We start from the raw sequence: 13,100 nt of genomic DNA, 5'->3' as shown, positions 1-13,100 counted from the left end.
TACTGGTACTCCGTATAGTCTCATTATTACCTCAACTACCTGGTACCCCTGCACATTGACTCAGTACTGGTAATCCTTACAGCGTAATTATTGTTATTTTGTGTTACTATTTCCTTTTTTTTATTTACAAGGTTTAAGGTCAACGTAGCAAGTCTGGTGGACAGGGCAGAGCTCCATATCCGCAGGCAAACCAGCAGAAACTGGATCAGCAGCACAACAAGGTATCACGTCTGGTGGACAGGTCAGAGTTCATATCCTCAGTCAGACCAGTAGAAACTGGATCAGCAGCACTACAAGGTATCACGTCTGGTGAACAGGTCAGAGTTCATATCCTCAGTCAGACCAGTAGAAACTGGATCAGCAGCACTACAAGGTATCACGTCTGGTGAACAGGTCAGAGTTCATATCCTCAGTCAGACCAGTAGAAACTGGATCAGCAGCACTACAAGGTATCACGTCTGGTGAACAGGTCAGAGTTCATATCCTCAGGCAGACCAGTAGAAACTGGATCAGCAGCACTACAAGGTATCATGTCTGGTGAACAGGTCAGAGTTCATATCCTCAGTCAGACCAGCAGAAACTGGATCAGCAGCACTACAAGGTATCACGTCTGGTGAACAGGTCAGAGTTCATATCCTCAGTCAGACCAGCAGAAACTGGATCAGCGGCACTACAAGGTATCACGTCTGGTGGAGCAAGTATCAATACTGATAGGATGGAAAGAAAGGGAACGCTGCTCTCGGATCAGTTTTCTCCATTCAGATATTTCTGTAACATTATAGTTATGTCACAATACTTACCCAGGATCAGCTTCTATTAGCACCTATGGCTGCAAGTATTGGGGAGGCTTAGTCTAATGCTTAACCAATAAAAACGCGCTAAATCACAGATTTGGCACATCATTGTGTTCATGTTTGGATACACATCATGAAATATATTGAGACATATTTCAGACAGTAGCCTACAAGTATCAAAATATTACTCAATATATTGAACAATATGATTGAAATAGGCCTAAAGACTACTGTTTATATTTTAATGCAGTCATCTCAGTTTCATTTGAAGCAAATCTGCAGACGTCCCTTGATTGAATCAAATGCAAAGACATTGGCAACTTCGTATTTGTAGTCAACTTTGTTCTGAATTCATCTGCTGTCACAGAGAGATGGATAAACTATATGATTCTATGTTTAGCAGAGATCTTCTGTGTATAAAGTCAAGTGGAAGGGCAAAAAAGCATCTAATGACGCACTCAGCTGTTCAAGTGGTCTGAGACAGGAGGTAGATTACTCAGCTGTTCTAGTGGTCTGAGGGAGGAGGTAGATTACTCAGCTGTTCTAGTGGTCTGAGACAGGAGGTAGATTACTCAGCTGTTCTAGTGGTCTGAGACAGGAGGTAGATTACTCAGCTGTTCTAGTGGTCTGAGACAGGAGGTAGATTACTCAGCTGTTCTAGTGGTCTGAGGGAGGAGGTAGATTACTCAGCTGTTCTAGTGGTCTGAGACAGGAGGTAGATTACTCAGCTATTCTAGTGGTCTGAGACAGGATGTAGATTACTCAGCTATTCTAGTGGTCTGAGACAGGAGGTAGATTACTCAGCTGTTCTAGTGGTCTGAGACAGGAGGTAGATTACTCAGCTGTTCTAGTGGTCTGAGACAGGAGGTAGATTACTCAGCTGTTCTAGTGGTCTGAGACAGGAGGTAGATTACTCAGCTGTTCTAGTGGTCTGAGGCAGGAGGTAGATTACTCAGCTGTTCTAGTGGTCTGAGACAGGAGGTAGATTACTCAGCTGTTCTAGTGGTCTGAGACAGGAGGTAGATTACTCAGCTGTTCTAGTGGTCTGAGGGAGGAGGTAGATTACTCAGCTGTTCTAGTGGTCTGAGACAGGAGGTAGATTACTCAGCTGTTCTAGTGGTCTGAGACAGGAGGTAGATTACTCAGCTGTTCTAGTGGTCTGAGACAGGAGGTAGATTACTCAGCTGTTCTAGTGGTCTGAGGGAGGAGGTAGATTACTCAGCTGTTCTAGTGGTCTGAGACAGGAGGTAGATTACTCAGCTGTTCTAGTGGTCTGAGACAGGAGGTAGATTACTCAGCTGTTCTAGTGGTCTGAGACAGGAGGTAGATTACTCAGCTGTTCTAGTGGTCTGAGGGAGGAGGTAGATTACTCAGCTGTTCTAGTGGTCTGAGACAGGAGGTAGATTACTCAGCTGTTCTAGTGGTCTGAGACAGGAGGTAGATTACTCAGCTGTTCCAGTGGTCTGAGGCAGGAGGTAGATTACTCAGCTGTTCTAGTGGTCTGAGACAGGAGGTAGATTACTCAGCTGTTCTAGTGGTCTGAGACAGGAGGTAGATTACTCAGCTGTTCTAGTGGTCTGAGGCAGGAGGTAGATTACTCAGCTGTTCTAGTGGTCTGAGGGAGGAGGTAGATTACTCAGCTGTTCTAGTGGTCTGAGGGAGGAGGTAGATTACTCAGCTGTTCTAGTGGTCTGAGGGAGGAGGTAGATTACTCAGCTGTTCTAGTGGTCTGAGACAGGAGGTAGATTACTCAGCTGTTCTAGTGGTCTGAGACAGGAGGTAGATTACTCAGCTGTTCTAGTGGTCTGAGGGAGGAGGTAGATTACTCAGCTGTTCTAGTGGTCTGAGGCAGGAGGTAGATTACTCAGCTGTTCTAGTGGTCTGAGGCAGGAGGTAGATTACTCAGCTGTTCTAGTGGTCTGAGACAGGAGGTAGATTACTCAGCTGTTCTAGTGGTCTGAGACAGGAGGTAGATTACTCAGCTATTCTAGTGGTCTGAGACAGGAGGTAGATTACTCAGCTGTTCTAGTGGTCTGAGACAGGAGGTAGATTACTCAGCTGTTCTAGTGGTCTGAGACAGGAGGTAGATTACTCAGCTGTTCTAGTGGTCTGAAACAGGAGGTAGATTACTCAGCTGTTCTAGTGGTCTGAGGCAGGAGGTAGATTACTCAGCTGTTCTAGTGGTCTGAGGCAGGAGGTAGATTACTCAGCTGTTCTAGTGGTCTGAGACAGGAGGTAGATTACTCAGCTGTTCTAGTGGTCTGAGACAGGAGGTAGATTACTCAGCTGTTCTACGAGTGGTCGGAGGCAGGTGTTAGATCACAAGCATTTTCCAAGTGTAATGTTATTGATGGTTTCGGGAAACAGCTCTTTTACGAAATCCATGCGGGTGACTGTTATCAGCTCCTCACAACCCCAAGCTGAACATCCCCCACAACCAGAGCCTGATCGTCAAGGGGGAACCATAAACCTGCCTCTCCAACTCTCCCTGACCTGAGTGTGTTAACTCCTGAGAGTCTAGGGGGGGTGGGGGAACCATAAACCTGCCTCTCCATCTCTCCCTGACCTGAGTGTGTTAACTCCTGAGTGTCTAGGGGGGAGCCATAAACCTGCCTCTCCATCTCTCCCTGACCTGAGTGTGTTAACTCCTGAGAGTCTAGGGGGGGAACCATAAACCTGCCTCTCCATCTCTCCCTGACCTGAGTGTGTTAACTCCTGAGAGTCTAGGGGGAACCATAAACCTGCCTCTCCATCTCTCCCTGACCTGAGTGTTTTAACTCCTGAGAGTCTAGGGGGGAACCATAAACCTGCCTCTCCAACTCTCCCTGACCTGAGCGTGTTAACTCCTGAGAGTCTAGGGGGGGACCACAAACCTGCCTCTCCATCTCTCCCTGAACTGAGTGTTTTAACTCCTGAGAGTCTAGGGGGGGGAACCATAAACCTGCCTCTCCAACTCTCCTTGACCTGAGTGTTTTAACTCCTGAGAGTCTAGGGGGGGGAACCATAAACCTGCCTCTCCATCTCTCCCTGACCTGAGTATTTTAACTCCTGAGAGTCTAGGGGGGAACCATAAACCTGCCTCTCCAACTCTCCCTGACCTGAGTGTGTTAACTCCTGGGAGTCTAGGGGGGGACCATAAACCTGCCTCTCCATCTCTCCCTGACCTGAGTGTGTTAACTCCTGAGAGTCTAGGGGGGAACCATAAACCTGCCTCTCCAACTCTCCCTGACCTGAGTGTGTTAACTCCTGGGAGTCTAGGGGGGGGGGAACCATAAACCTGCCTCTCCATCTCTCCCTGACCTGAGTGTGTTAACTCCTGAGAGTCTAGGGGGGAACCATAAACCTGCCTCTCCATCTCTCCCTGACCTGAGTGTGTTAACTCCTGAGAGTCTAGGGGGGGGGGGGGAACCATAAACCTGCCTCTCCATCTCTCCCTGACCTGAGTGTGTTAACTCCTGAGAGTCTAGGGGGGAACCATAAACCTGCCTCTCCATCTCTCCCTGACCTGAGTGTGTTAACTCCTGAGAGTCTAGGGGGGGAACCATAAACCTGCCTCTCCAACTGTCCCTGACCTGAGTGTGTTAACTCCTGAGAGTCTAGGGGGGGAACCATAAACCTGCCTCTCCATCTCTCCCTGAACTGAGTGTTTTAACTCCTGAGAGTCTAGGGGGGGGGACCATAAACCTGCCTCTCCATCTCTCCCTGACCTGAGTGTGTTAACTCCTGAGAGTCTAGGGGGGAACCATAAACCTGCCTCTCCATCTCTCCCTGACCTGAGTGTGTTAACTCCTGAGAGTCTAGGGGGGAACCATAAACCTGCCTCTCCAACTCTCCCTGACCTGAGTGTGTTAACTCCTGAGAGTCTAGGGGGAACCATAAACCTGCCTCTCCATCTCTCCCTGACCTGAGTGTGTTAACTCCTGAGAGTCTAGGGGGGGACCATAAACCTGCCTCTCCAACTGTCCCTGACCTGAGTGTGTTAACTCCTGAGAGTCTAGGGGGGGAACCATAAACCTGCCTCTCCATCTCTCCCTGAACTGAGTGTTTTAACTCCTGAGAGTCTAGGGGGGGGACCATAAACCTGCCTCTCCATCTCTCCCTGACCTGAGTGTGTTAACTCCTGAGAGTCTAGGGGGGAACCATAAACCTGCCTCTCCATCTCTCCCTGACCTGAGTGTGTTAACTCCTGAGAGTCTAGGGGGGAACCATAAACCTGCCTCTCCAACTCTCCCTGACCTGAGTGTGTTAACTCCTGAGAGTCTAGGGGGGGACCATAAACCTGCCTCTCCATCTCTCCCTGACCTGAGTGTTTTAACTCCTGAGAGTCTAGGGGGGGGGACCATAAACCTGCCTCTCCATCTCTCCCTGACCTGAGTGTTTTAACTCCTGAGAGTCTAGGGGGGGGGGGGGACCATAAACCTGCCTCTCCATCTCTCCCTGACCTGAGTGTGTTAACTCCTGAGAGTCTAGGGGGAACCATAAACCTGCCTCTCCAACTCTCCCTGACCTGAGTGTTTTAACTCCTGAGAGTCTAGGGGGGAACCATAAACCTGCCTCTCCATCTCTCCCTGACCTGAGTGTTTTAACTCCTGAGAGTCTAGGGGGGGAACCATAAACCTGCCTCTCCAACTCTCCCTGACCTGAGTGTGTTAACTCCTGAGAGTCTAGGGGGGGAACCATAAACCTGCCTCTCCAACTCTCCCTGACCTGAGTGTTTTAACTCCTGAGAGTCTAGGGGGGAACCATAAACCTGCCTCTCCATCTCTCCCTGACCTGAGTGTGTTAACTCCTGAGAGTCTAGGGGGGGGGGGGGGAAACCATAAACCTGCCTCTCCATCTCTCCCTGACCTGAGTGTGTTAACTCCTGAGAGTCTAGGGGGGAACCATAAACCTGCCTCTCCAACTCTCCCTGACCTGAGTGTTTTAACTCCTGAGAGTCTAGGGGGGAACCATAAACCTGCCTCTCCAACTCTCCCTGACCTGAGTGTGTTAACTCCTGAGAGTCTAGGGGGGGACCATAAACCTGCCTCTCCAACTCTCCCTGACCTGAGTGTGTTAACTCCTGAGAGTCTAGGGGGGAACCATAAACCTGCCTCTCCACCTCTCCCTGACCTGAGTGTGTTAACTCCTGAGAGTCTAGGGGGGGGGGGGGGAACCATAAACCTGCCTCTCCAACTCTCCCTGACCTGAGTGTGTTAACTCCTGAGAGTCTAGGGGGGAACCATAAACCTGCCTCTCCACCTCTCCCTGACCTGAGTGTGTTAACTCCTGAGAGTCTAGGGGGGGGGGGGGGAACCATAAACCTGCCTCTCCATCTCTCCCTGACCTGAGTGTGTTAACTCCTGAGTGTCTAGGGGGGAGCCATAAACCTGCCTCTCCATCTCTCCCTGACCTGAGTGTGTTAACTCCTGAGAGTCTAGGGGGGGAACCATAAACCTGCCTCTCCATCTCTCCCTGACCTGAGTGTGTTAACTCCTGAGAGTCTAGGGGGGAACCATAAACCTGCCTCTCCAACTCTCCCTGACCTGAGTGTGTTAACTCCTGAGAGTCTAGGGGGGGGGGGACCATAAACCTGCCTCTCCATCTCTCCCTGACCTGAGTGTTTTAACTCCTGAGAGTCTAGGGGGGGGGGAACCATAAACCTGCCTCTCCATCTCTCCCTGACCTGAGTGTGTTAACTCCTGAGAGTCTAGGGGGGAACCATAAACCTGCCTCTCCAACTCTCCCTGACCTGAGTGTGTTAACTCCTGAGAGTCTAGGGGGGAACCATAAACCTGCCTCTCCAACTCTCCCTGACCTGAGTGTTATAACTCCTGAGAGTCTAGGGGGGAACCATAAACCTGCCTCTCGATCTCTCCCTGACCTGAGTGTGTTAACTCCTGAGAGAGACCATGCCATGATTAGATAGTGAAACAACACACCAATCTCTTTCATAATTTCTTTAAACAATAAAAGCTCATTTCTGTAAAGTGATATGTTGCGTTTTGGAACTCTTCTTATGTTTCCCCATCTGAGATCAGAGTAGATGAGAGATGTAATGTTTGTCTCTGTTGTGTTGAAGACAAATCAAGCAGGAGAGACCAGCCTCCCCTGTACCCAGCTGTGTGTCCATGAAGAGTGACCGGTCTATGGGTACACCTATAGTGTTTAGAGAGGGAGACTTTTCTACTGAACAAAGGTAAGAAGAACTCATGGGTCATGGTCAGTGAGTTAAACAACACTGTCTCTAGTCATTTCTCCTCTCCCATTTTCACATTTATTTTGGTTGTTTTCATAATCCATAGGCTAATCCTTCAGTCCATTTTCATAGTCCTAAAATAATGTTAAACAAACACAACATTCCCTTCGTGTGTGTGTGTGTGTGTGTGTGTGTGTGTGTGTGTGTGTGTGTGTGTGTGTGTGTGTGTGTGTGTGTGTGTGTGTGTGTGTGTGTGTGTGTGTGTGTGTGTGTGTGTGTGTGTGTGTGTGTGTGTGTGTGTGTGTGTGTGTGTGTGTGTGTGTGTGTGTTACTCCCTGGATGAGGAGATGTAATCTCATGTTTTGTCCACAGAAACCAACAGGAGAGATCAGAGTCAGAGATTCTCAGTGGTCAGTCTTCCCAGAGTCATCAAACAGACCTGGACTCTATATTCAGTGTATGTGATCCTGTTATGAACATTTGTTTTTGTTTACCTCAAGTAAAGTTGATCTGTCAATTATTCATTATTGTGTTAATGACAAAGCATTTCTTCTCTTGCTTAACTTATTTACATGATTTATTTTAGTTGCTTGAAGAGAAAATGATGACATTTGTGAAGAACGAGCTGAAGATGTTCAAAAAGATTCTTAGTCCAGAACTCCCAGAAGGCTTTGAGAGTCAGAAGCAGGATGAGGAAGTGGTGGATGCTGAAGATGAGAAGCAGGAGAGCAGTGCCAGAGAGGGGGCTCTGAAGATCACACTGCACATCCTGAGGAAAATGAACCAGAAGGAGCTTGCTGACACACTGGAGAAATGTAAGATCTGTCTGCCTCATGTTGAATGCTGTTTTATAACATTTAAAAGCTGTGGCTAAAGTACAGCTAAAGTAGCTGTGTAACTCAATGATATTGTAGCAGCCTTAACACAACACCTAGTGACCTTATCAAGTAGCAGAAGGGATGTGTTGTGGTGATTAATTTAGAGAGAGAGAGAGAGAGAGAGACAACATTAATAATACCATCAATAATACCAATAATTACATTATCAGTCACACCAGTCTGTAATGCATTATGAAAACATTTACACATTTATACAGTCAGTTAAGAGAAAAAAATATTATAATTTAAAACTTTATAACAGTCCTTCAATACAGTCGGCATTAAAACTAGACGTAACAATAAGATTCTCTGTGTTATTTCTAGATTCAGATGAGCTTGCTGTGATTTGCCAACGTGAACTCAAATCTAATCTAAAGAAGAAGTTTCAATGTGTATTTGAGGGAATCGCTAAACAAGGAAACCCAACACTTCTCAATAAGATCTACACAGAGCTCTACATCACAGAGGGTGGAACAGGACAGGTCAATAATGAACATGAGCTGAGACAGATTGAGACAACAACCAGGAAACAAGCAAGACCAGAGACTGCAGTCAAATGTAACGACATCTTCAAACCCTTAACTGGACAAGACAAACTCATCAGAACTGTGCTGACAAAGGGAGTCGCTGGCATTGGAAAAACAGTCTCTGTGCAGAAGTTCATTCTGGACTGGGCTGAAGGAAAAGCAAATCAGGATGTCCAATTTGTATTTTCATTCCCTTTCCGGGAGCTGAATTTGATGAAAGGGGACAAACACACTTTCATTGAACTTCTTAATCACTTCTCAATGGAAACCAAACAATCAGGAATCTCCATCTACAACAAGTACAAAGTTCTGTTCATCTTTGATGGTCTGGATGAGTGCCGACTGCCCCTAGACTTCCAAAATAACAAGATCTGTTGGGACGTCACAAAGTCAACCTCAGTGGATGTTCTGCTGACAAATCTCATCAAGGGAAATCTGCTTCCCTCTGCTCTCCTCTGGATAACTACCCGACCTGCAGCAGCCAATAGGATCCCTTCAGAGTGTGTTGACCAGGTGACAGAGGTACGAGGGTTCAACGACCCACAGAAGGAGGAGTACTTCAGGAAGAGATTCAGGGATGAGGACCTGGCCAGCAGAATCATCTCACACATAAAGACATCAAGGAGCCTCCACATCATGTGCCACATTCCAGTCTTCTGTTGGATTTCTGCAACAGTCCTCGAACACATGCTGAAACATAAGAGAGAAGAGATGCCCAAGACTCTGACTGAGATGTACACACACCTTGTGGAGTTTTATACCAAACAGAAGGATGAAAAGTATCTTGGGGAAGAAGAGACAGGTCCACACTGGAATAAAGAGAGCATTCTGTCACTGGGAAAACTGGCTTTTCAACAGCTTGTGAATGGCAATCTGATTTTCTATGAAGAAGACCTGAAAGAGGCTGGCATTGATGTCAATGAAGCCTCGGTGTACTCAGGATTGTGCACACAGATCTTTAAAGAGGAATGTGTTCTGTACCAAGACAAGGTGTACTGCTTCGTTCATCTGAGCATTCAGGAGTTTCTGGCTGCTGTATATGTGTTCCTCTCATTCATCAACAACAATGAGAATCTAATGGCCGAACCGCAATCAACGTCCAGGAACCTTTCTGCGCTGTTCAGAAAGCCTGAAGTTTCTTTCTACAAGAGTGCTGTGGATAAAGCCTTACAAAGTGAGATGGGAAACCTGGACCTTTTCCTCCGCTTCCTTCTGGGCCTCTCACTGAAGTCCAATCAGAAGCACTTACGAGGTCTACTGACAAAGACAAGAAGTAGCTCAAAGACCCATGAAGACACAGTGAACTACATCAAGGAGAAGATCAGGGAGAATCCCTCTCCAGAGAGGTGCATCAATCTGTTCCACTGTCTGAATGAACTGAATGACCATTCTCTAGTGCAGGAGATCCAAAGCTTCCTGAGCTCAGGAAGTCTCTCAAAACCCAACCTGTCACCTGCACAGTGGTCAGCTCTGGTCTTTGTGTTGCTGACTTCAGAAAAGGAGCTGGATGAGTTTGACCTGAAGAAATTCTCCAGATCAGAGGAAGGTCTTCTGAGGCTGCTGCCAGTGTTCAAAGCCTCCAGTGCATTTCTGTGAGTACATAAAATGACATATAAAAACTAATCATCAGGAAGAAATATTCAGGTTAAAGAAAAATATGCATTATAATATGTGTTTAATATTATATTGAAAACATTGAATAAATGCATTGATTTTCACATTAGTATAACAATATGACCATACAACTCTAGGAGACAGAAGAAGAATCTATATGTTGTTTGGGAGAATTAACCAAATGCATCTGCCATTGTCCTTCTACACTAAATTAACAATGTGTTTGAAGTCATGATCTCTTTGTCAGGCTGTGGAGTCACAGAGGAAGGCTGTGCTTCTCTGGTCTCAGCTCTGAGGTCAAACCCAACACATTATTTGTAAATGGGTAACAGCGTAAACAGAGAAAGCTAAGCGTATCATTTTAATACAACCTGTCTGTCATTGTATTTCTTCTGTGTTTGCAGACTCACTGGCTGTAAACTCACAGACACATCCTGTAAAGTGTTGGCCTCAGTTCTCAGTTCAAACCCCTCACACCTGAGAGAGCTGGACCTAAGTAACAATGACCTGAAGGATTCAGGAGTGAAGCTGCTCTCTGCTGGACTGGGGGATCCCCACTGTAAACTGGAGACTCTGAGGTCAGTATTATCAGATATGAAAGTACTTTATGCATGTAGTTCTCCCATTTGAAAAAGTCGTAATTATTCGGACATATTACTTATAGTGTATTAAAGTAGTCATAAGTTTAGCATGTTGTCCCATATTCCATGCCTGCTGTCACGTTTCTCTAAGACAGAACCCAGAAGCAGACCAGGTGAGTAAAATGAAGGTGAGTATTTATTGGTAGTCTTGATGTGTAATTTGAGTGATCCAGGAGACGGAGCGGCAGCGGAGGTGAGTTGATGAGAGTAGATGGGTGGATTCAATGAAGTCACTGTATCCACCGACGGCCAGGCAAGGGAGTTGAATGTTCCGGGAGGATGACTGTAGACAGAGTAAACGGGGGGGGGAGTAACCAGTAACACGAACAAAACAACAAGACTAGCTCAGGAAACATGAGGCTGTTCGTTGCTAACGATCCAGCAGGGAATGGATGTCAGCTCAGGGCTTATGAAGAGGTGATGATCAGGACCAGGTGTGCAGAAGGTTGATGAGATGCAGGTGTAGGGTAATCACTAGATCTCCCGCCTAACTTCGTCGCCTGGCAACCAGACAGGGTAATAATATCACTAGATCTCCCGCCTAACTTCGTCGCCTAGCAACCAGATAGGTTTCGTTCAGAAACCTTAGACTCCAAACAGAAAACAGTCAGCTCAGGCAGAAACAGACTCAGGAAGCGGGATTCCTGACACCTGCAGTGATTACATCAAGCTTGTGATTCTACTAACAAAGATCAAACCCCCTCTGTTATTGGTAATGGTGAGAGGTTAGCATGTTTTGTTGTATCCTCTGTTATTGGTAATGGTGAGAGGTTAGCATGTTTTGTTGTATCCTCTGTTATTGGTAATGGTGAGAGGTTAGCATGTTTTGTTGTAGCCTCTGTTATTGGTAATGGTGAGAGGTTAGCATGTTTTGTTGTACTCTCTGTTATTGGTAATGGTGAGAGGTTAGCATGTTTTGTTGTATCCTCTGTTGTTGGTAATGGTGAGAGGTTAGCATGTTTTGTTGTAGCCTCTGTTATTGGTAATGGTGAGAGGTTAGCATGTTTTGTTGTAGCCTCTGTTATTGGTAATGGTGAGAGGTTAGCATATTTTGTTGTAGCCTCTGTTATTGGTAATGGTGAGAGGTTAGCATGTTTTGTTGTAGCCTCTGTTATTGGTAACGGTGAGAGGTTAGCATGTTTTGTTTTAGCCTCTGTTATTGGTAATGGTGAGAGGTTAGCATGTTTTGTTGTATCCTCTGTTATTGGTAATGGTGAGAGGTTAGCATGTTTTGTTGTAGTCTCTGTTATTGGTAATGGTGAGAGGTTAGCATGTTTTGTTGTAGCCTCTGTTATTGGTAATGGTGAGAGGTTAGCATGTTTTGTTGTAGCCTCTGTTATTGGTAATGGTGAGAGGTTAGCATGTTTTGTTGTAGTCTCTGTTATTGGTAATGGTGAGAGGTTAGCATGTTTTGTTGTATCCTCTGTTATTGGTAACGGTGAGAGGTTAGCATGTTTTGTTGTAGTCTCTGTTATTGGTAATGGTGAGAGGTTAGCATGTTTTGTTGTAGCCTCTGTTATTGGTAATGGTGAGAGGTTAGCATGTTTTGTTGTACTCTCTGTTATTGGTAATGGTGAGAGGTTAGCATGTTTTGTTGTATCCTCTGTTGTTGGTAATGGTGAGAGGTTAGCATGTTTTGTTGTAGCCTCTGTTATTGGTAATGGTGAGAGGTTAGCATGTTTTGTTGTAGTCTCTGTTATTGGTAATGGTGAGAGGTTAGCATGTTTTGTTGTAGCCTCTGTTATTGGTAATGGTGAGAGGTTAGCATGTTTTGTTGTAGCCTCTGTTATTGGTAATGGTGAGAGGTTAGCATATTTTGTTGTAGCCTCTGTTATTGGTAATGGTGAGAGGTTAGCATGTTTTGTTGTAGCCTCTGTTATTGGTAACGGTGAGAGGTTAGCATGTTTTGTTTTAGCCTCTGTTATTGGTAATGGTGAGAGGTTAGCATGTTTTGTTGTATCCTCTGTTATTGGTAACGGTGAGAGGTTAGCATGTTTTGTTGTAGTCTCTGTTATTGGTAATGGTGAGAGGTTAGCATGTTTTGTTGTAGCCTCTGTTATTGGTAATGGTGAAAGGTTAGCATGTTCTGTTGTGGCCTCTGTGTAACTTTCTCACTCATTCTGATTCATGATTTATTCATGGGAAAATGAAAAGAAATCAGCCAAAATCTCAGAAAAAAAAATTGTAGACCTCCACAAGTCTGCTTCATCCTTGGGAGCAATTTCCAAACGCCTGAAGGTAACACGTTCAATTAATAGTACGCAAGTCTAAACACCATGGGACCACACAGCCATCATACCATCCCAACTGTGAAGCACGGCGGTGGCAGCATCATGTTGTGGGGGTGCTTTGCTGCAGGAGGGACTGGCGCACTTCACAAAATAGATGGCATCATGAGGCAGGAAAATTGTGGATATATTGAAGCAACATCTCGAGACATCAGTCAGGAAGTTAAAGCTTGGTCACAA

The 13,100-nt window shown here is 45.9% G+C and overlaps 2 protein-coding genes across 2 annotated transcripts in view; both read left to right on the top strand.

The window, feature by feature from the left end:
* Nucleotides 1-13,100, top strand: part of LOC145875995 (uncharacterized) — a 459,138-nt gene that overhangs the window by 8,171 nt on the left and 437,867 nt on the right. The window lies entirely within an intron of this gene.
* On the top strand, nt 7,478-9,988 carry LOC145875981 (NLR family CARD domain-containing protein 3-like). The gene is made up of 2 exons (XM_082971757.1): nt 7,478-7,787; nt 8,175-9,988. The coding sequence occupies exons 1-2, from the start codon at nt 7,574-7,576 to the stop codon at nt 9,971-9,973; spliced, it is 2,013 nt and encodes a 670-aa protein (XP_082827883.1). The 5' UTR covers nt 7,478-7,573; the 3' UTR covers nt 9,974-9,988.

Source organism: Salmo salar, unplaced genomic scaffold, assembly GCF_965601325.2.
Source record: "Salmo salar unplaced genomic scaffold, fSalSal1 ptg000414l, whole genome shotgun sequence".
Classification (NCBI taxonomy): domain Eukaryota; kingdom Metazoa; phylum Chordata; class Actinopteri; order Salmoniformes; family Salmonidae; genus Salmo; species Salmo salar.
Note: the sequence above shows the minus strand (reverse complement) of the source record. Positions and strands in the feature narration are given on the sequence as shown.